The sequence below is a fragment of the Lipophrys pholis genome (assembly GCF_963383615.2).
Source record: "Lipophrys pholis genome assembly, chromosome: 20".
Lineage (NCBI taxonomy): Eukaryota > Metazoa > Chordata > Actinopteri > Blenniiformes > Blenniidae > Lipophrys > Lipophrys pholis.
This window is the reverse complement of record NC_137648.1, coordinates 10,770,131-10,795,440: the sequence shown is the minus strand read 5'-3', so window position 1 is coordinate 10,795,440 and position 25,310 is coordinate 10,770,131. Positions and strand designations below refer to the sequence as shown.

The window sequence follows — 25,310 nt, the reverse complement described above, 5'->3', positions numbered from 1 at the left end:
TTGACTTGTTCCGTTTGTTTGATGATCACACTTTTGTTTCGCCTTAACAATGCATTCCTTACAATATTACAAATTGGTTAATTGTGTTCAAATCTACCCTGCAGTTTATGCAAACTACTGACTTTGATTCAGAAGGACACAGATGATATCGTTGCAAGTACCAGGGACGACGCCCTCTTCGCAGATTACATTTAAAGAAAGCATACATCTCGCTGTCCACATGAATAAACTGAAGCTCAATGAAAGCGTTTATTCCCCAGCAAATAGACACAGCCTGACAAGACAGCGACGCTCGTTTACCACTCCGGCACAGCCCCAGTGGACGGGTGACCGCTCTCCCCGTAAGGTCTCCAGTCACTCCAAGGCACAACACCGCCCGGCTAAGATTGCCAAGTTCCAGAAACGTTATGAACTCAGCCCGGCTCAGCAGAACGAGGATGATTGTCACTCGTTTCACACTTGAACACAGTCAGCTCGCCTTCATCGCTGTGAACGCCGCCTTTTTTCATTCAGCCAAAGGTGGAAAAATCACATTATCACAGACGCTGAGCTAACAAGGTAAAAGACCACGTACCAATCACCTCGTGTAGCTCATAGTCATCTTTGTTGATGGTCCAGGGTTGGGAGCTCAGGTCCTCCGACATGGCTGATTAATGTGCCGAGGCCGTGCTATCTGCAGGGAGGCGCTGAATCCAGAGAGCCGCGTGTAAAAAGAAGTCAAAGTAATCCAAAGAGGACCAACAAGGGCGACACTTCCCCTTCTTTGCGAATCCTGCAGCACTCCTGTCATTCCCAAAGTTTGACACTAGCCCAGCAGCCCCGCCTACCGCATTCCTACTGAGCAAATGTGGACCTTGAGGGCGGCCATGTTGAGTGTGGCGGCCCCGCTGCGTCCGGTCGGGAGGAGATCCATTAGCGCCAAGTATACACACTGACATTTAAATAACAACTTTGCCGCACCTTCAATCGATTTGTCTTCTTCACAATTATTCCCCTGCAGTCTATCTTTAACTCAAACCCATCAGCACTACAAATAAATATTTATTTAAAGTACCGCTGCGGCGCACTGCTTCCGCCACACTATTAATGGCGGCGTTTGTGTGTGACTCTCAAAGTCTGGTCTTGCAGGCAACACTTTCTCTCCCCTTTAAAGCCTCCCCATGTTTAACTAAAAATCTTAATTCCTCTCCATTTATAGCAATTGCATTAATGCAGTGTGCGTAGTCATCAGGCAAGCTGGAAGAACAAACACCTACAAAGTGAACTAAATATAATTGAATTTATTTAAATATATATCTAACAAAGTCGTGATTTCAACTAATGTTTGTGATTTAAATAGTGAGGTTTTTTTATCATCCAAAGGAGAAAAAAAAGTTACCTATCAGTCTAAAAAAAGGTTTAATATCCCATATAAAAAATCTGCAAAAGGAGGCGTGATCCTCTAGGAACACCCTGTCCTCTGATTGGCTACTGTGTTGCGCTATGATTGGTTGCTTATGACTTAGTGTTAAACTACAGGTTTCCTTCAAAGCTTTAAATAAAGAGACCTCTGCTGGTGCATTCTGCAACATGCAGGAGTTACACAATGATGGTATAAAGTGGAGAGCCCCAACCCACATCTGACACATACTGACTGCAAATGAAATAACGAATCAACACAATTTTAGATCAATTGAAAGTATTTATTTACTTTTGTGAACACTATTCTCAAATATATAAAAAAACAATACAAACATATGTGAAGTAAATCCAACAAGAACAAAAATTAAACAGGCATCGGCTGTCAGCAAAACTGAAAAAAATTGAAATTTCCAAGTCACATGATCTCTTCTTCCTCCACGTCAATCTTATCAAGTTAAGTGGCCAGTGCACCAAAAGAAAAGAAAAAATTAAGAGAGCGGTTTCAAGTGAAGATGTAACATCTGGCTTATTGTCAAATATAATTTCTTTGATATAGAGTAATTCCAGTCAAAAAAATTTAAAATAAAAAGTGGGTGAAAGTCATTAACAGCTCAGTTCTTGACTATGGCAGTGAGAGGGCTCTTGCGAGCCGCATCCAGAACCAGACCTCTGTGCAGGGCCGTGTGTAGTCACACACGGTGAGGAAGCGCAAGATGCTGGGGAAGGGCTTAGTCATTGACTTGTAGATCACTGGGATGAGGCGTTTACTCCGGGCTCCTGAAACGACAACAAAAACAATTATCATTTGTTTGGAGGTTTTTTTGGTGGGCAGGAAGCCAAAACTGTTGATCACAAAAACAAATCACCTTACCAGGACTAAGGCTGAGAGCAAACTTTGTCTGGAAATCACAGTCATCACTTTGAAGGTATTCATCGGAGATCACCACCACCATCCTTTTGCACCTGCACGGCATTTTTAAAAGGCGAAGGTTAGAAAACGAGAGGATTGTAACTCTCTGCATGTGACGTTCGCAATGAAATGTCCTCGGCACATAACTCGGTAGGTTCTCGAGTTTCACCATAATTGCCTTTGAAAGTGAAGCTTCTGCATTTTGGTCATGTTGTGATACTGAAACAGATGAACAATGCAGGCAGCCACCCAAAAAAATGTATAAATAAATCACTGGAAAATAGATATGAGATACTTTCTTCCCAGAATTAGTCAGAAAAGGCGGCGATCTTATATTTGGGTCGTATTAACTAAAGTCTAGGTATTCATACAGGGACTCTAAAAAGTGAGTGAGCCTTATTTTCATTATTCAGTTTTAATAAATCAGTGCAGTTCTTATTTCTAATTCCTTGCCACATGAATTTTTATCAGTGCAAACCGGGAACCCGCTTGGACTCTGGCAGCTGTATGTCGCATAAAATATCTCAATATCTCATGTTTAACATGGCTGCCCCGTTTAGTTTTTTTTCCCCGCAATGACCCAGTTGGAGTTTGCGGGTCACACCTTGGCCCGACAGTTTGGGCGTTTCAAAAAAACAAAATTTCGATCAATAGAATTCACCGGGAAACAGTCAGTGCGTCTACCTTTTCTCAATGAGCTCACTGGTGATGGTCCACACGCAGGAGCCCGGGAGGACGTCTCTGTCAAACACACACAGCTTCAGGTTGTGGTCAGTCTGCTCCAGCTCTCGGATCATCTCGTGGACGAAGCCAAAGTCGCTCTGGCAGTAGCAGATGAAGGCGTCAAACATCTCAGGAGCACCTGCATTCAATTCACCTCGATTAAATTCACTCGAACAACTTTATTTTCTCAGTGTCAGTTTTATTGAACAGCTTTCAAACACCGATAATCTTTTCTTTTTCTTTTTTCTTTCTCTCTCAAGAAGAAAAAGCACAAGCTTGTGCAGAAAAGTGGAACAGAGTGATGTGATCAGAGCTGCAGATACGAGTTTTATCTTTTCCTGTGCGATCACTGAGCAAAAAAGCGATTGTCACTATTTCAAACGGGACCTTTCTCAGTCAGACAGTTCTAATTCACACTGTAACAGAAACTTAAGTGAATCATTTCGGAGGCATTTCTAGAACTGCAGTGCCATTCTCATTCTAGCACCGACACTTTCTAATAAGGTGTGAAAAGGAAAACCACTGCATTAAATTCGGTAATAACATGCACTGCGTTTCATACGTTAAATAATCATTATGTAAATGCCACTACCACTACCGCTTCCAGTTGAATCACAACTTCATGTACCGCGAGCCACCTGATGAATACTAAACTACCTTCAGTGGGTATCATTTACAGTGAAACACGCGAAGTCAAAGCGAGAGACACAGAATGAAAGCGACCGTGGTATTACCGCGTACCTTCAGGGTCGTCCCTCGTGGTGAGACCGGTCTTCTCTGAGGTGCGCGGGAAGCAGCTGTCCACCTCGGGGACCTGAAGAGGAGGCTCCGCGTTCCTCCTCAGATTCTCGTGGTACTTCCTCACGTCCTCGTCTGGCATCAGGACAAAACGCGCACACCAACACAAAATGTTAGGACTGAAGTGGACACTACGGTAAACAGAAGTATACAGTAATGTCCTTTCGCCGCTTTAAGCACTCGATTTTCTATAGTCACCAAATAACTTAAAATTCGTGTTTCTGAACCACACAGTTCTCACACACACACAGTGAGAACATGCAAACTTCTCAAAGAAAGACCCTCGAGCCCAGAGTAAAAACCACGATCAGTCTCACTGGAGGATGACCATGACAGCTACTTGGTATTATTATTATACTGGGCACCACTGTAAGACCCTTTAAATGTGCACAAATGAGCAATTTGAATCGTCTGTAACAACTAAATAAAATAAGACCTGCCAATAGTGAAACATGAATAAAGTGCCTTTTAAAATCCTTTCAAAATGTAATAACTTCAGACAATAATGTAATGACTGCATTCCTTTGAAATTAAACATTTTCACAGGTTTGTTTGTTGGTTTTTTTGCAGTAAAATAAGTGGAATAGGAGGCACAGTAGTCAGGTTCATGCTGCATCACTCTCTCAATTATGGTTGTAAAAACATTTTTACTAGATTACTTTCACAACAAACAGAACAATGTCAGTTTAACTGAGAAGCACTGGGGTCCCTGTAGAAAACCCAAGCATGAGCGGGGAGAAGGTGCAAACCCCACAACCCTGCAGAGACACCAGGAGGGGTCAAACAGAGGGGCCCTGTAGGCCAGAAGCAGCTCAGCTAATCCAATCCGACCTGCAGGTTAATGTCAATTTTCAGGAGGAAATTAAATCGTACATAAAGCCACTTCACGCTCCCGCCACGTTTGCACCATGAAGGAATAAGAGTTCTGTCCAAATATTTTTAAAACGTTGAACATTGCACAATAGAACATCGGTTCAGCAGCTTCAGTTCAAACGAGTTGGATTTGGTGGAACTGTGTCGTTCATGTACTGCCAAAACTTTTATGTTTTTTTTAAATGCATTTTATACATTTACATCTTTAGTGTGCATGGTTTGGAGAGTAAAATATTCTTCAGTTCCACATACCTATGAGGAAAGGTTGCGTATTGTTGACGTTGCACTAAATCTTCTTCAGAAATGTTCATAATATGTTTTGCAAAACAGGCTGTTCGATAGAATTTATGTATTTGCATTAAAACAAAATAATAATAAAAAAAAAAAAAAAAACACTTGATTAAAAAAAAACAGTCGCTATAATGGCTCCAGGACTAAAATGAGTTTGACACCCCTGCACCTGTTTATATGGAATCTAATATTCCTAGATTTAAAAAAAACCAAAAAACAAACTTAGTTTTTTCCCTTTGCGTTGCTCAATGTTTGTCTTTTTGCAACAAGTTGGACGCTCCATGTCATCGTTTCCTCAAAGGCTCTGGTGAGTGAACGAACGCACCTATTAGAGGACGCAGATCCTCCACAATGTCTTTCCTCTCGAGCTCCGACAGGATGGACAACAACCTGCCCACCGTGGCCTCGGTGGTCTTGGCCTGCCAGTCCTCCAGCAGGGACCTGGTGGGGTTCCTCAGCCCCTCGTAGTTCTTGATCTCCAGGTAGGTGAAGCCCATGCTCTCCGCCACCGACATCCAGTCCGCGGCCACCGTGCGTTTGGGGTTCAGGTGGAGTCCCAGCTTCTTCCTCACCGTCATGTTGAGGGCGATCAGGGGGATCAACCACAGATCCGAGTCCACGTCGGCCATGATCCAGATTTTTAAAAAACAAACAAACCCCCGAGCTCCGGTTAAAACGCGAGAAAACTAAACAGACGTGATTTGAGATGTGGAGCAAAAGTCTACCTGCTTACAAACATGAGGAAGTGATGTCAGAAGGTTTTTAGAGGCGGGCAGATTCACAGGGGGGAGGAGAAGAGAAGAGACCACTTCCACTTTTTACTGGCAAACTAGTCCGCCTGACATTTATGACCAGCACGGAAGAAGACCATATATGTAAATAAAGTTCTTCCTCGAACTCTTATTTCCACCCTCTTCCAGAAAACTGCAGTCAACCTCCCTTTTCTTTAAATAAAGAGTCATTCATAACACAAAAGAAGAAAAATCCTACAAGGCGAAACTTTATTGCAAAGTAACAGACACTTTCAAAATCCAAAGACATCAGTAGTCCGACCATAACTGATCACCTCCATGAAAACAGGAACCACAGGGAGGTTTTTCTTTCTTTTTTTTTACAGTTGCTGCTGCACAGCAGGAAACAAAGTGTCATAAAATGTGCCACAAGAGGCCTGTTTTACCCCCAAATAACCCACGGTCTCAATGTAAAAAGTGTCACCTGCAAGCATAGAAACATGTACTTCCTCCAACTGGACAACTTCCGTTAATGAAACAGATTTTACACACAAAAAAAACCAAAAAAACAGTCCAATTAAATAACAAGAGTATTCCTCGTCTGTGTATCATCTTCAGTATTTGCTTTAAGGCACATTAGAGGTTTTTGCTTCTGGAGAAGTAGAAGTCGATGCCTCTGTCCCGGTGCTGTTTGGGGGTGTGAGACGGACCTTTCTTTCCTCTCGGCGAAGGCCCCATGCCGCCCTGAAAGAGAAGCAGAGCAGAAGGTTTGGAAGAACCCTGCAAAGCATCGGTACGATCCATCCAGCCACCCACGGTTAACAGGGCCGATCGCGCCGCCCTCGATGTTAGTACTACAGTTTAAATAATCAAGCCTGGAAGAAGTAGTCAGGATTATCTGTCCAAGTCACTGCGTCGTCAGTACAACTCCTGCATTAAAAAGCGCTGCAGTGCCAGTAAAAGCTACTGAAGGTGCAAGAAGGTTTTGCACTTGTACGGTGGAAAGATGTCTTATGCAAGGAACATATTTTAAAATGTGATAGGAATTTTTTTCCGATTGACAATAACAGACAAAAACACAAGAAAATAAAAGAACAAAAAAGAGAAACAAGATTTTTCACTTTGTCATTATGTGACAATTATGACACAGCATCACCGCTCACTTCTCTTTTTTTAACATCAGTCAGTATCTCAAGACAAATATATTGACACGATATGTCAAATGTTACTTTTAAAATGCATCAGTCAGCGATACAAATATTGTGAATAATAATACTACTACTACTACTACTAATAATAATAATAATAAAATCTATTTAAAAATGCTATATAAAATCAGCTTTTTAAAAATATGGTAAGTGAAGCTCATCAAGCTTCCAAACATTTATCAGAACTTTTTAATTATTAAAAATGACCGAAAGCAAGTTTGACTTTCACAAATTAAAACAACGCTCATACAAAGTTAGGTCTTTTATATAAACATAGTAGAATAAGACTCACGGCATTATTCTATTGAAATCCTGTAAGTCACACAGAACCTGCGCAGCACTTGAGAGACAGTTCTTAGAGTCATTCACTACAGTTTGCAACTTTGACGGACTTGACTTGGAACAGATTATTACGGGGACTTTCACTTCCTGTTTTCTCGAACACCCACCGATTTCTTGTTAAAGTGCCTACTCCATTCAGGCGCCACCACGATGGGGGTGGGGTAGTTCTCGCCGAGGGACACCTCGGCACGCGACAGGGCTGCGGCGCTGAGCGCCCAGGGCGTGTGCACGTCGGCTCCCCTGACCTTCTGCAGCTCAGGAACCCACTGGCGTACGTACTCACCCTGAAGTAAACACACAAGCATGGATCTGTGAGGGGGGGGGGTGGTATTGGTGGTGGAGGTGTCATCACCGTATCGCGACGACAAATCATCACAAAGAGTGACTCAGGTGGTTTGTGTTGACGAGCAAGAAAATCAACTCTGGACAAAAGTCAAAGGGAAACAAAACTAAAGGTTCATGTTTGCTCCAAACTGACATTGTTGTCGTAGTCGAGGCCTTGTTTTATCATGTTGAACTTCCTGTTCTCGCGAGGGTCATTTCCTATACCGGCGCTGTACAGCCAGTTGCCGTAGTTGCTGCAGACATCATGGTCAATCTGTAAAGATCCCAAAAAATTGAAATATGACTTCAATTGCATCAAATGTCTTCGCACGCCACCAAACCGCTGAGAGAAACTGTAACAGACTGTCAGCAGACTGACGGATGGATGCCACACTCTGACCTGTTGTCACTACATACAACCCATATGCATACAGTCTACACCAAATACTGTAATATTTACAATATATCCCACTCAGACATGTACATACATAACACACACGGGCATATTTGACATATATGAGATAATAAATATTCAGTTTAATTTCTGTACTTTATCATCATTTTAAAACTGTTACAATTGCGCAGGATAAAACCAAGAAAGGCTACAAAATAAAGTGCTAAACGGTCTCACAGTGCTTACCAGAAGGTATTCAAACCACTCCGCTCCCAGCCTCCAGTCCAGGCCCAGATCCTTTGTGAGAAAGCTGGCGACATTTTGTCGCCCCCTGTTGGACATGAAGCCCGTCAACGCCAACTCTCTCATGTTGGCGTCGACAAACGGCACCCCCGTGCGTCCCTCTGTCAGTGCAGGCAAACAGATACAGTCGGCTACGCGGCATATATTAATAGAATATTTCATCATGTTTCTAAAAAGACAAACGGCCTTTTCAAACACGTACACACTCCAGGTCAAACGTTTTAGGACGCTAGTTTTTCTCAGTTATTTATTGTGATTCAAGTTGCTCATGTCCAATGTATGGTTTGAAATGGCAATTTCTACAATTTTACAGGGAACAAGAAATGTGTTCACGTCTTGTCAAGGACAACTGGCAACATTAACGAGACATTAAAGTGAATATTTATGAGCCTAAATCTTAAGCGTCCTAAAACCTTTGACCGGTCATGAATATTTTGGGGTTTTTTGTGTGCAGTTTTCAAACCTTTCCACGCGTCAAACAACTTCATATCCAGTTTCCATGGCACATGTTTATCTTGGAGGCCTGACGTGAAACCATCAAGATATGAACTTCACATGAGGAGCTTTTCTAAAAGGAGACCAACTGAAAACCTGAATTTGTTTACCTTTGATCTGAAACAGTCTGTTCCCATACTTGACCGCTACAAGTTTGAAGTAGTCCCTCCACAAGAGCTCAAAAATCACCCTGAAGAAAGACCGTGACGATCATCAGAAGAGGATTTTTTTTTTTTTTAAACTTCCTGTTGCTAAATATAGAAAAGTGCACTAAGACAGCTTGTGTCATCTAGAGGATATAGTTTAGCATATAGTTCGTATATAATAAGAAGTATAGTACGCTCACCAGTACGTGCTCTGGTTAGCTGTTCGCTCCCCCTCGTACTGCTGGACCTGATGATAAATATATCGAGGAGAAATGCAGCCCATCGCAAGCCTGCAGAATGCAAACAGGAATTATTTATGAAAAACAATATATTTCAGAAAGCAGTCAGACAACAACAACAATACTCACCAAGGGGAAAATTTAGTGGAGTAATCCACCCCAATCAAGCCGTTACGAGTCTCTTTGTAAGACGCCACTAAATTCTACAACAGGGACGTGATGAAGGACATCTATTACGCAAATATATTATTGTTACCGCAACTAAGACATGGGTTTTATACTCACAGTATCCCAGAAGTAATGTTTGAGTCTGGCCAGAGCGTGACTCTCCCCACCGCTGCAGGGGAAGGCTGAGCGGGAGTCCGCCACAGGCTCTGTGAGAATATCAGACGTTTCAGTCTCAGATCACTTCATACGTGTTAAACATGGTGTAATATACATTTATTACACACTGGATCATTAAAAAAAACTAATTTATATCATTGAGCCTGGCTGCTCTCTCGCTGTCACTTCATGACTAGAATCTGTGCTCTGCGGTCTGATCACTGAAAACAGCAAATTGGTGATTATAAACCATCACATCAATGTAAAAAGCAAATTTGTTCTTTTATATTGCGAGCAGCGTGAGACGAAAATGGAGTTTAAAAATAGTTAAAAACTAGTTTATTGAAAGATGTCTCTGTGCCACAAATGTTGTTATATAATAATGTTGTTTGACAAGAAATCCTTATAAAAACTAAATACAGTAGAAACATGATTCCAATAGCACACATTTATTCTGCTTAATCTTTTGTGTGTGGTGGAGAACGAGACAGTTGAGACAACTGGAGATTTTAAATGGAACCATGTCTGATATTTCAAATTAAAAGCCACTACCTAACTGCCACAAAAACAGTCATGCTTTTAATTCCCCGTGGATCCCAAGAGCTTTTAACAATAACATCTTCTAATGTAACAGAACATTTCATAGTCCTGCATTCAATTAAAAAAAGAAAAGAAAAGAAAACTTTTTGTGCGATAGAGCTTAAAAAACAAAACAAATGTATTAATCTATTTGAATTTTGCATCAGGATCATTTACCAGACTGATCCAGGTCCGCTGCAGTGGGGACATCTCCTTCTTCCAGACCCGGAGGAAGGGGATTCAGCCTCTCTGGGGTTGGGATGACGGGCCTCACCCTGCTCTGGGTCTCCACTGCTTTTCTGAACTGAGTGTAAACATCAGGCAGCCTGACACAGCAGGAGGCATCGTCGGTTTTTTAAGCAGATTCCAAAAACAGGAAAAAAAGCCTGTTGAGCAGAAATGGGACACTCTGTCCCCTCTCACCTGGACATGTGGTGGAACGGAAGATCCTCTCGGTGGTACAATGTGGAGCCCCAGCAGGTGTGAACTTTGACCTTCATCTGCGCACAGACCTCCTTCACCCTTTCCTCCACATTAAGCTCCTCTGAAGTGACCTGGAACATAAAACCCACGAAGGTCAATCTCGGTATGAATCGCCGTGCTGCATGATGAAGGAGAAGGGCGACATGAACCCACCTCCTCATGGAAAGCAACACTGCTGACTGAGCCCAGCTGCTTGATGAGGTCAGCTACTACCTCCTCTGGTTTACCCCGCCTCACCACAAGATTGCTGTCTCACACACACACACACACACACACACACACACACACACACACACACACACACACACACACACACACACAGTATCGGTATCAGTTCAATCCCAGAAAGTCGACGGACTCCATCGCTCTTGTACGCCAGAGTAACATGACGCAAACATGCACGTGCAGCTATACACTCGATAATTCGATGGTGGTTCTTCAACAGCATGTGGAGAAACTATGTGACGTAAACGAAGAAGGAGGGGACACATGATGAGAGAGTGAATCAGTTTGACCACCTGCCCTTGCTGCGCAGAGTGTTTCGAAGGTCTCTGATGCTGTCCAGCAAGAAGCGCAGGCGGAACGGTCCCGTCTTCGGCAGGTTGAAGTTAGAAGTTCCCACGTAGTGTCTGGGGTCGAAGCAGTACAGCGGGACGATGTACTCTGCATTTTTCTGAGCCCAGTGAAAAAGCTGCAAGCCAAGAATACAGTGTCAGGATTATACACAAAAATCACATTGAAATTGTACTTTTTTATTTTTTATTTTATGAGAGCTGTGTGGTTTTACAGTCTTCCTGATTGCAGTTTGGAGTAAATTCAGAACTGAAAAAGTAAAAAGTAACAAGCAAAAAAACCCAAACATATAAAAATTGTAAAACATAGGGTTTAAGTAAGTAGTATTTGCCTGTAATATAATATATAGTATAATTAAGGATAGATAGATAGATAGATAGATAGATAGATAGATAGATAGATAGATAGATAGATAGATAGAGCGTTTAATTGGACAATGATGTTCAAAGCAGTATATGTTATTATATCATTTCCAGTAGTGAAAATAACAAATCACTAACTCACATTGCCTGTTATTTCTTTGTTTGTTTGGTAGTTTAAATATAGTATTCAAACTTTTTTGATCAGCTCTTTGTAGCACAATGAGTCTAATTTATTTAGATATTGAATAAAGGTAAACTAAATCCAATACCTGCAACAAATGCATACAAAATGAATGACTAACACAGTTTAGAAGTACTCTAAACGCGGTGTATTTTTTATATATAACCGAATACAAATGAAACGATGTGACAGTAGTTCTTGGGTTTTCATAACCGAGCCTCTGCACGCGCTTACCTCGTTATCGTGAAGGCGCAGGTCGTTTCTCAGCAAATAGATGATCGTCCGGGAGGTCGACATGCTGCTTCACTTACTCTGGATTTCTCTGGAGAAACCTTAAAACTCAGCTCCGTGTCAGAAAGACGGAGAGTGTTGTCCTCCCGTGGCTGCCACTGTGCTCTTGGTTCCTCTCTCCGGTGTTTCGGATTAATTGGCTTCCCTGATAACTGGTGACCGAAGACCTTTAGCGTCCCTTGTTACTGCTAAAGCATATGTTATAAATCCGACAGAATTCTGTAGCTGCCCTGGGGAGCACGATTCAACTGCATTAACAATAAAGTTTCCTAATGTCGTACCTTATCTGTGTCTAGTTTTATTAGTTGCCATTACTAGCAGCATCGACGGACGCTAAAGGAAGTCGGTCACCAGTTAACAGGGAAACCAGTTAATCTGAAACACCGGCTCGCCTGCCTCCGTCACGTTTCCAGACACGTTGTTACAAAAGCGAACGTTTTATAAGACTGTTTTTTAACATATTTTTACACACAGGCACACCGATGCACTCTCGTTTATTCTATGTAGTCATTTATGTTTCGCAACAGATTCTTAAAAAAAACCACATTTTTATTGTCAAAGTGAGAGGATGACCCCCCCCTTCACCCCAGAGTTTTAATGGCATATAAACTTTTATAATTGTTACACTAATGGGTTTTAAAGCATGACTTATTAGCCTCTGTTACACCTAGAAATATAATGTGTGTTTTAATCCTGTGTGGGGTCGTGGGGCGCTGGAGCCAATCCCAGTTTACTATGGGCAGGGCAGTACACACCATGGACAGGTTGTCACGTTGGTCACAAGGCAAACACACACAGAGACAGACAACTACACACATCTAGGGGCAATTTAAGGTCACCAATTAACCTTACTTGCAAGTTTTTGGATTGTTGGAGGAAACTGAAGTACCTAGTGGAAACCCACACACATAGAGGGAGAACATGCTAACTCCACACAGAAATGCCCCAGTACTTCTAATAAACCAATTCTTTGAAAATTAAATTAGATCAACCATGAATGACTGAAAACATGTTGCTAAAACAGACAAATCACACAGGAAAATAGTCTTAGACCTTTGATTTATTAAGTTAAATGTACAAAAGATTGATGACACAATACATTTTATGTTTCAAGGCTTTGTCATTAAGACAAAACAAACTCTGTCCCACTCGAAAGCCTCCCAGTCTGTTCATACTGCCTTCCAGCTCTCAGAGACATTCATACATACTGCAGTCTAAATCACAGTACAATCTACTGTATAACGTAGTTATTTCATCAAATAGATTTGTATATAATGTAAAAGAAATTTCATACAAAAGTGCAGAACAATATGTATTTACAGTATAACTTTTTGTTTTCAGTATAAAAGAAATTCAGCAAAATCCTTTGTGGGGTCTCTACTAAACAGCTGCTCATCTGACAAGGAAGCTCTGCGCTTTGGCAGTGAACATTTGTGTTTACGAGCAGATTCAGATAAGGCACTGACAAGGGTAAAAAACATTTGATCACTCCTCAAGTGCCACCAGAGTACACCTTGCAAACCATACCTCTGATCCTTCACCCTGCCTCCACTTTAAGAATACAGCATTCAGCTCCATCGCTTCAGCTTCACACTTTCTGACGACTTGCGGTTCGGCCTCACAGAACATTTCAGAGCAAAGTGTGCGGAGGAGTCATTAACAACTGCGCGAGAAGTCGGAGACACAAAAATGCAACAGAAATTTGGAACGTTCGCAACAGTTTTCACTTGGACTCACTAAGTTGGGCGTTTGCATACGTTGCACGGATGTTGCAAGAGCGTCGCACAAATTCAAGGCGAAGCTTGGGTCAAAAATCAGTGAGCGTTTGCAAACATGTCACACGATATTGCTTGACATCCGCACGATATAGAGAAGAGTCACCAGAGAGAATTACAAGTTTCTGGAGTTGGTGCACAACAGACATGCAAAATGCGGCATCTCGCCGCAGACCAGTAATGAAAATGGAGCTCATTGAAGAAGTGCAAAAGCTGCTGGATGAAGACCATACAGACACGTTGAAGGCTAATTTATCATACATTCAAAACAGAATCGAAACGGAAGCTCTGACAACTCAAGTCGGGGACTTTGCAAACACCTGCGGATGTTTTGAGATGTTATGGAAATGCCTGTGCATATTCAATTCATCCTCGCCCTGTGAGATAGGGGCTTAACCAAGCCATTAAAACAGTACAGAAAGCTAAATAAAGGCATGAGGTGAGCAAATTCATACTGAACATAAAAATAAATGAGACGCTTCCTTCGATCTGTGTGATCCATTTATAGCACAACAGTCTGAAGGCAAAGCAGCTCATTTGGTCTGTGTAGTCTGCTGCGCACTAAGCTGCCGTGACACAGAGAAGGCTACGGGGCTCTGAGGTGAGTTCGACATAACTAATACTGTACTTTAACTAAAAAAAAATAAAAAAAATTTAAAAAAATTAAAAAAAAAAGGAAATCTTGAAGGTGTCTGTCTCAGCGACTTTTCTTTGGCCACTTCTCAATGGAACAAGGCTGCATGGAAAGATGGAATAAATGTTGAATCCAACAGTAGTGTTGGTATTGCTTCAGAGACGTCGCACACAGCTGCAAAAGTTTGGTTTTCATACTTTTTTTCTTTATGCCAGAACACAATTCTCTAGAACGTATGATTTAAAAAAAAAAAAAAAAAGTCACAGAATAGAAAAATATCTCCTTCGTTGATTATCCTGCATGTTGGAAATATTTTGATGCATGATATCAAAAGTGCAATGTTGACAATCCTTCTGAATGGGGTTGTGAGTGCTATGAAAGCAGGGTAATGGCCACCCTCCAAGAAGTTAGAAAAGACATTCTGACTTACAAATCGTTATTGTAAGGCGTTAACTAAAAATACATTTACATTTTTTCCCCCTAAGATGACAATAAAAATCTCATCTGCTAAGAAGTCTTTCTATGTTTCATATAAAAATATTTCACCATCCTCACTCCACTCACAGCCAGTCTGAGGCTTGTGAGTAACTTACAGTACTATCACATGTGATCGATGTCACCAATCGATCACGACTGTATTTTCAACTCGATCCCGAGATACTGTGCCGCAGCAGCTGGGCCCTGAAAGCTTGAGGCATAACTTTTCTCTAACTCGGGTCACTTTTCCTGCTCTTGTTTAAAGACAGCAGTCTGTAGCTCGTGAGACTGCGAAGTGCCTCCGTGTCATTCCCCCTTCCTGACGGACACGACGCCTTCGGGGACTCTGAGGGTCTGACAGCAGTCGATTTGGCCTCACACAGCCCAGGTGGAGCGAGCTGGTTCAGAGGAGCAGGGGTCCTGACAAGGCAGACACTGGTGATAGATGACAGGGCGGAGGTTGGAGTGGTGCTGAGCCCTGGAGCCCGGTGGCGGTACGAGGTGGGGGGTAGGACCCTGAGGGACAAGGCGGGCGGGCCAGAGAGGAGGGGAGGCACCGGGACGACGGAGACCTCGCTGGTAGGGTTGGGGATGGGGGGGGGGGGGGGGGGGGGGGGGGGGGGGGTCCGTGCCTCAGAAGGGGGCCACGTGCCTCAGAAGCTGCCCTGGACAAATGGGTGGCTGAGGAGAACCTCTGCGGTGGGCCTCCACTTTTCCTCCGTGAAGACCTGCCGCAGGAAGTCCCTGCACGCGTCGGACACGCCCTCAGGAAGCAGGGGCTTGGTGGGCTGGGTGGCAATCTTAAAAATGGCTGCCATGGCCTCGTACTCGGCCCAGGGGGGTTTCTGGGTCAGCATCTCAACAACGGTGCAGGCAACACTCCTGGAAGAAAATCCACAGCAGCAAGTAGTTTATTTAAAAGTCAGAGGGTTACTGTATGCTTAATTATCATCATAACACATTTGCATATCAGTGATTGTGTTGCAATTAGGAGCAACAACACTAACATCCACCCTGTCAGACAACAGAGCTAAACTTTTATCCTTGTCTTAATTTGGAAAAACAAGGTGTATTGCGGTAACATTAACTTTTGAAAGATTTTTATTATGTATTGCTGGACTAGCACAATGAAATACATATGCTGTGTATACTAAAGGTTTAATACATCACTACCAGTTAGGTGCAGAGGTTGCTAACCACTTATTCACATGATTTAGGTGTGTAAGAGCAGCCGTTTCTCAGACATCTTGCTTTAAGTAAAAAGTTTTATGTTGAAAGTTGTATTCAACAGCTGAAACAGGAGTCAATGCAGAATTGTGCTGAGCCAAAATGTCTGGGTTTATACACTGAACTTCTTTATCAATCATTTTTGCATGTATCATAACGGCAGCAATGACTTCATGGACAAAGGTATAACGTGCGGTGACATATGCTTTCTGGCCATTTAACTAGCCACACTTGTGCATTCTTCAATAAAGTCCAACCTTACCAGATATCTTAAGAGGTCTTAATGTATTTACACGTTGAACCCAGAGTTCAGGATTGTAGTCAATATTTTGGACACCCATTACCAACCAGGAGAAAGGTAGAAAAATAGCAACACTTTTCAATGACAGAACCCAGTGGAAGAAAACCCAATATCAACAACAAAGTAATAAACAATGGACATAAAATTTAAGTGTCCCCTTTGTGACTATGTGGGCAAAAACTGAAAGTTTAGCAGGAGTGAGTTTATTGCAGACTTGATGTATTACAAATCAGATGGCACAAGTGTACCTGATAAAGTGGCACTGAGCGCAAAGAGGAGACATCCTCACGTTTATTTTTCCATAAATACACAGACACGCACACACACAGGGAAGTTATGTGAAAACTGGATACCATGAAAGGCGAATGAAAGCTTGGGAATCGGGGCCAATGTGCATGTGCTTTATCACAAACATTTAATGTTGTTTCTGGCGTGATGTTCCATAGCTTGCAGTCTCATACTGTGCCAACATCCCACACTCGGCTGACGCTGTTTACGGCTGCCTTAAATTGAGCAATATGAGCGTCATAAATGAATTCATTGTCATTGCGTCAGGTCCTCCTAAACTTCCCCGTTCATCTTCACTCTATTTGTCACATCCTGTATCTGTTTTCAAGTCAATATATGTATTTTGCAACCATATTCCAATCTTCACACATAATCTATACCATCACCACTGGTCCAATAATATTTTTGATCTGTTTTTCTAATGGCCCTCTCAGACCTCATTCTAGCCCATTTGTTTATATCCTTACCAGACGTCAGCCTTCCTGCCATACCCCTCCCCGTTGATGACTTCAGGGCTCATCCAGTAGGGGGTGCCAGTGACAGACTTGATTCCTGTACCCGACATGCAGATGGTCTGGATACGTTTGCTGGCTCCGAAGTCTCCCAGCTTGACGTTCCCTGAGGAGTCCCTGAGGATGTTAGCACCTGGTGGAAGGAAACAAAGAAAGCTCAGAGTTATTCAACAGTCTCCCGAGACTTGTCAGGATCGTTCAGGGGTTCCCTGACAGCTTGGAAGTGGTTAAAAACTCATTTCACCCTGCTGAACACGAGAAATGTTACCCTTTTCCTGTGTCTTAACAAGTGTGGTTTCACGGAAATACAGCCAAAGTATATCTTCCAGAAAACGTCACACAACTCATCCTCTTGTCTCAAACACCAGAGAAAGTGATTTTTCTCTCACATTGGGGGAAAAAGCTTTGACAGTTTACACCAATTATAAAATCAAAATCCTAAATGTTGGCTCAAGACGAGACAGATCGGACATCAACACCCTTCTCTCCTCCTTTCTTCACGATTTTCCGACATGTAATTGTGTCTATCCCGCTTCCTTCAGGCAGGCCACTTGCTTGATCAGTGACTAATGTGCGCCACTCGTCTCTCACCCTCCACACCCACTGAGGGATTGCACAGCTCCACTGAGAGCTCCACGCTGAGGAACTAAAACTGGAGCCTTTACTCCTTAATGCTTGCTTCTTTGAACTGCTTCTGAGAGGCTCTATCGTGAATCCTGCTTTTAATGGGGTCTTTTTTTTTTTCATCAGTACATTGAGAGAAATTTCCAAGTCATCTCGTGTCACAATGTGAAGCCAAACTGTTCAAAAAAACACAGATGCTGACATAAAGAAGAGCTCCTGTAGGCACAAAGTATACATTACACATTAAAAAGTATTACTAAGTGGAAAATCCCACCCACCTACACTTTCACGGAGCCCGCCTGCATCCTGTGATACTTACTAGCTTTTTTTCCCCAAAACCAGACAATATATTTCCCCCTTTCTTTTTGCGGCGTTTTGACGAAGCGGCGACTCCCAAAGCAGCGGGCAGCCGATCTACAACCTTTCCGTTCAGCATTTTTAGACTGCCCAATTTCACCAGCATGAAGCCTAATATATCTCAAAGGGAAGTTGGAAATAGCACATTTTTTCCAGACTCGTTCCGTAGACGATGAATAATCCTGTGAGGAAATGTCAACCAGAATGTAATGAATGAGTCGGTACTTTTCTGCACAACAGTCGCAGCAGTAGGAACCACAAGGAAGCGTTGTTGAGCAGCGTGGGTGTTCATCAGTTCCAAACCCCAATTTATATCCTGCCCTGACCTTTCCTCATTTGCAGTTGTAGTTACCTTTGATGTCTCTGTGTACAATCATGTTGCTGTGCAGGTAGGAGACTCCTTGGAGGATCTGCCTGGTATATCTCTTTGTCACCTTCTCTGTCAGGGCACCGTAGGCTTTGAGTTGGTCTTTTATTGAACCCTAGAGAGAAGAAACACACACAAGAGAGAAGCAAAAGCCCGTAAGAGAGAGTGGCAATAACTACCACTGAAGCTGAATTATTATTACAAAACTTAAGTTACCAACAGGGTTAACGGACATGTTTCAAAGAAATTCCGCCTCAAGTGGAGAAATTATGTTATTACAAAAACAGCCTCCAAGCCCATTTGTAAGTGCAAAAAACTAAAATTGCCCGATGTTGAGTCCAAGTGGTTACAATTTGCAGCATTTCCTTTCATTTCCTGTTTTCAGTTCCTTCTTAGGAAATAAAACCGGACCCAGCAACACCTGTGGTGCACTTTTGGACCTACACGACGAAGCGAGAACCCCTCTCACTTCACTTTCAGTTGTCAACAAGACACCTCAGTAGCCCCCACCGCCACCCCCACCCCCACCTCCACCCCCACGCCGGGCCAGTGTTATCAGCCAGCCACAGCAGCGCGGCCATAACCGCGCAGCCACACAAAAACTTGGCCGTGTCACTGTCCCTCCTACCTCCGCCAGCTCCACTCAAAACATAAACATTTCCAATTTCCAGACAATGTGTGACTAAGACACTCAGCGGCACTGAGAAATAAAAAAATAGCTCAGGAAATATTAAAAACAGGCTGGAGGACAGGGTCCACAGGCGACAGTCGCTCATTAAGGCGCTCATTTAGTGAGAAAATGAGCTCATAAAATGAGCTGTTCTGCTGACATCAACCACCATGGACGAGTTTGTTGACAGCCTGTGACATTTCAGAATTGTTTTCTACCAGATGTGGCCGGCGTGGGTTTGATTTGATGTTAAGTCTTGGAGCCGTTGGCGAACGGCACACAGACGTTGAAACGCAGTTACAGACATTATTTAATACTACGAAGTAAATCAGTCAGTAAACCCTGTTGTCCTAGAGTCAGAGTCATTACAGAAAGTGGCTTGGAAAAGGTTAAATATACAGAAATGAGACGTTCTTGCAAAATACACACCCCAGGCATGAACTCAACAAAAATAGTGAGCTTTCTCTGATCGAGGTCCCGAAGACACCCGTAGTACTGGACAATCCTCTCGTGACGAAGATTTTTCAGCAGCTGAATCTCGCACTCCAGAGCATTCACCTCCTGGAGGACACGGAAATGAAAACGTCTTTATTTTCATTCCTTAATGCAGAGAGGCTTAAGCAATAAAACACATTCAGGCAGTGACTTATTCCAAACAGATGTGAGAGTTTGGCCCTGTGCTTTTCCTCACCTTGCTGGTGTCTTGACAGTCGGGATCAAAGGGCACCTGCTTGGCAGCCAGCTCGCGGCCCGTGTCAGCATCATAGCAGAGGTAGACCTCCCCGAATGCCCCTCGCCCCAAGAGCTTCCCTTGTCGCCAGTTGACTGGCGCCCGCGGTGCTGCAGAAACAAAACACCAGATGATGAAAACCCCCCCCCCAAGTAATTAATTTTGTTACTAAGCCCCTGGAGACAGACAGCTCTGCCGTGATATACTCCCACAAGTCCACACAAAAGCTGAGGCATGTGTCGAACTCGACCGCAAAATCCATCATTAATTCACACAGCGACGTCACCACAACTAGACGTCGACGTCCTCCGCAGTTTGGTGAGTAACGTGCCAAACTACAATCAGCAGACACAAAGTTGTCGAAACCATGAAAGATAATCCCGACGCCCCTCATCTTCTGGACGCAGAGTCTGAGATTTGTTTGGGAATCAGCGGATTTCTTTTGTGGCTGAGCGCGAATGTTTGGTCGTGTGTGGGTGAGCAAAGGACACCAGAGACCGACATGCCGACCACAGGCAGCTGAGCCGAGCTCTGGTATTTTAACAAAGACAGTTTCTGGGCAAACGGTCCGAGCAGCGTGAATGAGGAGAGATGTGATTGGTGGGATCGGTGGGTAACATGGCCCGGTCGGAGAGATGAGAGGGGAATTCTGCCCGCCGCGACACACAGAATTACTGAACACTACTGCGACTCACTCTCACTGCTTACCACTGAGATTTAAAACATGTTTGACAGTCGGAGAGGGTTTATGTAAAGCAGATTATGGTTGCTTTGTCTTTCTTCATTATGGCTTCGCCCATGTAAAAATCCTCAGACCTCCACAGTGTTTGACGTCCGTATGCTTTAACAATTCATTCAGAGAAAAATACCACACTAATGTATTTTATACTGTAATGTACCATTACTTTGTACATCCATGGTGCAAGTTTAAAGCATTTAGACATCTTTTGAATAATAAACAATTAATTGCAATTAAATTCACAATCAGGTTTTTAATTGTCAGAAGCGTAACAAAATATTTTCTGCTTGTCAAACCTGAGGAACTTTGCAAATGAATAATTAATAATTCATTGTGATGTTTTTCTACAAATTTTTTTACAAAAATCCTATTGAGGCTTGGCAAGAATAGTTTATGATATAGTACAATTAAGATATATTATAACTAAATCATTCACAGAAGCCAGATAAATACGAAATCTCTCTGAAAAGGTTTCAGAATTGTATTTTTTATTTTTTGTTCTGGTGTTACCAAGTTCTCTCATCCTCATCAAGGTTCGAAATTTGAAGTGAACTACTTACACTTGGAGGTACCACGCTGGCAGCTTTTGTCAGGCGTGCGGCCCAGTGAACGCAGATCGCTGTACTGCATCGTGCTGTCTCCTTTGTAGCTGCGTGAGCGACTGGAGGGAACCAGCTGAAAGAGGTTCTCCTGCGGCATGAAGCTCCGGGGTAGTGTTCGACGACCTGAACACACACGTCCGTGTTTATTAAAGACAGGCATGTTCAGAATGCACACACACACACATCGGCCATCTTTTGCATATATAGTTCATATCTGACCAAAACTATAACTCCACAGGTTCTGTGCATGAGCTGAGCCCAAGGCCGGCGCTCTACTCCAGCGCCTCCTGTCACTCCTTCCCACTTCCCTTCAGACAGGAAACAGGGTGCCGTGTTTTTATACAAGTTTGGGTTCACCGCAGGGAAACGTAAATCACTGCTAGCCAAGGTTAGCCTCTGAGTAAGCAATTACTAGCAGCTGCCTGGAACAGCAAGCCAGCACTTTATGTACCAAATCTGCACAGGGCTCGCAAAGAAATGCCAAAGCGGACGACAAATATTTCAAAATATTTTACTGGGAGTGGAAAAAATGATCGAAATGTGAGGAGAGGGTAAAAGAATGATCCATCTCAAGTGAAAACGTCTGCCCAGATGGCAATGTCTAGTGTGTGTGTGTGTGTTGTACTGTAGACATAGTAACACATCTACACACACACAACACATTTAACCTCATAGAGTTAAAACTCTAGTAAAACTGGTTTCTTACGGTCTCCGTAATCCTTGCTGCGATTGGGCAACTGGAACTGGCGTGGGAAAGTCCCTCCTTTCCCATGGCGACCTGAAAATTGAGCAATGAAGCAGAGCTGTCAGTCAGGAAATCAGTTAAGCCTAAAACACCATTTGTATCACAGTTTGATTCTCCTGTCATTTATACAGTACTTCTCAATACAGGTGTGCAGTTGTTTTTTGAACCAGGTTGAATTGGAAACAGTCTGGATGACACTGTTGTACACGAACATGTTGAGGCAAGGAGAGGTTCACAATTAAGTTGCTCACATCTGACAGCCATTGGTGCTGTTTATCTTAAAGAGTGGAGTAAAAACTAAAATGTCGCGTTGCCAAGAGAAAAAACGAGAACAGCTTGCGTGTGCAAGCTCAAAGCTGCACGGTGCTGTAATGGTTGCAACTCTGTTCAGGGTCAGGTTTACGAGCCTGAGTGTGCAGAGATTGCATGTTCCCCCGGTGCATTCATGTATTTGCAGGTGCCACAGTTTTAACACAAGACATGTGTGTCAGGTCAATTGGTGACCTCAAATTGTTTGTTTTTGCCCCGTGATGGCCTGGTAATCTCCGGAGGCTCTGTCCTGCCTTTCACCCAAAGTCAGCTCGGATTGGCTCCACGGTCCCGCCGTCCTAATTTGTGTGAATCTCTATAGAAGATGGTGGCGAGCTCAGATCACAGTGGAGCAGTAACTGAAGGCAGGTGGGGAGCGCCGCTGACGCATGTGAGTGCTGACGATTATCTCACACACACACACACACACACACACACACACACACACACACACACACACACACACACACACACACACACACACACACACACACACACACACACACACACACACACACACACACACACACACACACACACACACTAAACGGAGAGGACCGGAGTGGCTTGCAATTAAAAGCAGCTGTTCTGTCAGATGACTGCCTCCCCTCATGCTGTTTTTGTGGCTGTATCCCATGGAGACGGGAGTTATTTTTTGTGTTTGGCAGCGCGGGATGGAGAGGAAAAACCTACTCACGGGGAATGGTAAACAAATACTGTAGCCCTCAGCAGGAAGGGCCACACGGCTTTACATCTGGGAGTGGAGCGTACGTGTGTGTGTGTGTGTGTGTGTGTGTGTGTGTGTGTGTGTGTGTGTGTGTGTGTATACGTGTGCGTGTGCACGTGCGAGCAGGCCCAAGTGAGCGTTTGAGTGCTGTTGCAGCTACAAGAGGTCCAGAGCCTGCGTATACATTACTCCCTTTTTAATTTACAGCACAGCGGTGGTGCAAGAGAAAAACAAAAGGACCAGATTGAGAAAGATCCTGTTCACGAGTGAGGGTTAGCATGGTGTTATCTGTCACCTTGCTCTATTAAATCTATAAAAAAAAAAGAAAAAAGAACAGGGACAAGAGGCAGTGACTCAAGGGACAAAGAACAGATGAGTAAGAGGGCATCAAGAGGGAAGAGCACAGAGGATCAAAGTTATCATGAAAAGACAGGGCAGCACAGGAGTTCGAGAAAAAGGAAGATTATGACGGGAGATAGGAAAAGAGAGATAAGGAGGTGAAAGACCAGAGTGTGTGAATGAAAACACAAAGAAGAATTATGATGCTATCGTACATCCTTCACCACCTCCTGAGACACAAAGAAATACAATTGAGATATTAAAAGTCTTCATTACTGCTCATTGCTCACTCCAACATTAAACCATCAAAAAGATTTCAGATCAGTGGGGTTTTTTTTTAAATATGAGGTGGGCGTCCCCCGGGGGTCACTAGAGAGCTTCAAGGCGACAGAGCAGTGCGAAAAATTTGGGGGTTAAGGCAATGCTTTTTCCCAGCATCATTTCTTTTCCTTCTAAACTTTGAGAAGGAGTCTTGATGAAACAAGATGATTGTGGGTTAAAACAATGACTAACTGCGTCAACTCAGTAGCACAATGAGATTCAAGCTCTGTAAATGGGCTCATTTTTCCATACTTTGAAAACAGTTTTAAGTGAGGATTGACTGTAAATCAGAGCCTTAATTCCTTTCCTGTAAACCAGAATGTGTGGCTATAATTACCAGAGGAAAAGAAAAAAAAGTTAAAACAGACAAAAGCTTTTTGTACCTCGCTTTATCTTTTTATAGAGTCTGAGCTGAGAATTAACTCAACATGCCAAGAAGGATTTTTTAGAACTGGCCGATTTAGCGTCTCTTACCTTTGTATTCATAGTTGAGGTTCAGGTAATTATTGTCACGGTTATTCTGTGAGAAAGGAGGGCTGAAATGACAAGAGAAGAGGAGGAATCGTTGAAGAAGTGATTTGCTTTTACAGTGAGTAATTTGTCTTATCTTCAAACCGCCTGGCTGCAGCTGCTGGCCTGAAACTTCACCGTGGACTCCAGTTTTGTATTGGAACGGCCATTCTTTCACTTAAGATTGTGAAAAAGTAAATCGACAGTGTACCGGACGAAAAAGAAGGAGCGGCAATTTCAACGACAAAGTGACGGTGCTGCTTCACTCGACTTGTTGTTGCAACTTTCTGCACTTCATTAAACGTGTGTACATGCAATCCAACCCCCAACCTCCCTTTACGGCCTGCCCCGTTCCAACGCCCCAGCAGAGAGTGACGTCTCTGTTGACCGCAGGGCGGCGCGAGGCCACGAGACCCTGGATAAGGGGCACGCATGCCCGTTTGCAGGGAAAAGTTCCATGCACTCGTTTCCTGCCATTGTTCTACAGCCTGGAGCCCAGATAAGCCTCGTGCAGGTAGCACCGTTTCCGTCCTCTCTCGCTCTCTCTCTCTCTCTCTCTCTCTCTCAACCATACTCTTGCTCATTTTGTATTTTCCCTTTGATTCATTTTCATTCTTTTCACTCCTCAGCCTTTTCCACTCTCGCTCTCTCACCACTCCACATGGTTCCTGGCTTCGTGTTTTTCCCCCCATCCAGCATGTTCACTCTTTCACATCTCCCACTCACTCTCTGTTTCTGTCTCTCTCGTGATAACGGAGGAATCCAGGCGTCCAGATAAGAGTGTTGTCGCCATAGCAACAGCAAAATGACCTGATTCCTTTTCCACACAGGCAGCACAGGAAGAGGTCAGCGAGCTACGCTGGCCTTTAACGCCGTTTTCAAACTTCACAGAGGTTCTTGTTGCTTGTGCAAGACACATACACACACACACACACACACACACACACACTGACTCGCGCACATCTGTAACGGGCAAAAGTACTGCAAGATGCAAAGTCACTCTCGCATCTCTAATATCAGCGTGCAACACGTCCGTGTGCATAATAAATATGACTCCACGCGGACAGGGGTCATAAATCACACGC

At 43.4% G+C, this 25,310-nt stretch overlaps 4 protein-coding genes across 6 annotated transcripts in view; all 4 read right to left on the bottom strand.

Moving 5' to 3' along the window:
• The window catches only part of oxsr1b (oxidative stress responsive kinase 1b), a 37,751-nt gene extending 36,913 nt beyond the window's left edge, over nt 1-838 (bottom strand). The window contains exon 1 of one of the 3 annotated variants that reach the window (XM_080489136.1): nt 575-838. In XM_080489136.1, coding sequence (XP_080345262.1) covers nt 575-644 — 70 coding nt within the window. In that variant the 5' untranslated portion in view covers nt 645-838. The remainder of the gene's footprint in view (nt 1-574) is intronic. The other 2 variants (XM_080489134.1, XM_080489137.1) reach the window with 2 other exon arrangements.
• Nucleotides 839-1,664: 826 nt separating this feature from the next.
• Nucleotides 1,665-5,751, bottom strand: myd88 (MYD88 innate immune signal transduction adaptor). The gene is made up of 5 exons (XM_080489144.1): nt 5,322-5,751; nt 3,776-3,907; nt 2,996-3,173; nt 2,273-2,364; nt 1,665-2,178 (listed from the first exon to the last, which is right to left on the bottom strand). Exons 1-5 carry the CDS (start codon nt 5,623-5,625, stop codon nt 2,024-2,026), a joined length of 861 nt encoding a protein of 286 aa, XP_080345270.1. The 5' UTR covers nt 5,626-5,751; the 3' UTR covers nt 1,665-2,023.
• Nucleotides 5,752-5,963: 212 nt separating this feature from the next.
• On the bottom strand, nt 5,964-12,348 carry cry-dash (cryptochrome DASH). The gene is made up of 14 exons (XM_080489138.1): nt 11,915-12,348; nt 11,083-11,255; nt 10,718-10,811; nt 10,505-10,635; nt 10,259-10,407; nt 9,464-9,552; nt 9,308-9,381; nt 9,140-9,229; nt 8,904-8,983; nt 8,762-8,821; nt 8,242-8,399; nt 7,756-7,875; nt 7,385-7,561; nt 5,964-6,471 (listed from the first exon to the last, which is right to left on the bottom strand). The coding sequence occupies exons 1-14, from the start codon at nt 11,975-11,977 to the stop codon at nt 6,364-6,366; spliced, it is 1,566 nt and encodes a 521-aa protein (XP_080345264.1). The 5' UTR covers nt 11,978-12,348; the 3' UTR covers nt 5,964-6,363.
• Nucleotides 12,349-15,445: 3,097 nt separating this feature from the next.
• The window catches only part of map3k22 (mitogen-activated protein kinase kinase kinase 22), a 39,215-nt gene continuing 29,350 nt past the window's right edge, over nt 15,446-25,310 (bottom strand). Inside the window, exons 11-18 of the mRNA XM_080489133.1 lie at nt 24,190-24,251; nt 21,981-22,052; nt 21,233-21,397; nt 19,895-20,043; nt 19,633-19,764; nt 18,519-18,648; nt 17,141-17,318; nt 15,446-15,739 (exon numbers count right to left, since the gene is read on the bottom strand). Coding sequence (XP_080345259.1) covers nt 15,511-15,739; nt 17,141-17,318; nt 18,519-18,648; nt 19,633-19,764; nt 19,895-20,043; nt 21,233-21,397; nt 21,981-22,052; nt 24,190-24,251 — 1,117 coding nt within the window. The 3' untranslated portion in view covers nt 15,446-15,510. The remainder of the gene's footprint in view (nt 15,740-17,140; nt 17,319-18,518; nt 18,649-19,632; nt 19,765-19,894; nt 20,044-21,232; nt 21,398-21,980; nt 22,053-24,189; nt 24,252-25,310) is intronic.

Excerpts from the sequence above, each read along its gene's own strand:
- myd88 (XM_080489144.1), bottom strand. The coding sequence starts at position 5,625 with ATGGCCGACGTGGACTCGGATCTGTGGTTGATCCCCCTGATCGCCCTC. Across the intron at positions 3,908-5,321 it reads GGATCTGCGTCCTCTAATAG|ACGAGGACGTGAGGAAGTAC; the intron begins GTGCGTTCGTTC and ends TCCTGATGCCAG. Across the intron at positions 2,179-2,272 it reads TGCTCTCAGCCTTAGTCCTG|GAGCCCGGAGTAAACGCCTC; the intron begins GTAAGGTGATTT and ends TTGTCGTTTCAG.
- cry-dash (XM_080489138.1), bottom strand. The coding sequence starts at position 11,977 with ATGTCGACCTCCCGGACGATCATCTATTTGCTGAGAAACGACCTGCGC. Across the intron at positions 10,812-11,082 it reads ACTCTGCGCAGCAAGGGCAG|CAATCTTGTGGTGAGGCGGG; the intron begins GTGGTCAAACTG and ends TGTGTGAGACAG. Across the intron at positions 7,562-7,755 it reads GCCTCGACTACGACAACAAT|GGTGAGTACGTACGCCAGTG; the intron begins GTCAGTTTGGAG and ends TGTTTACTTCAG.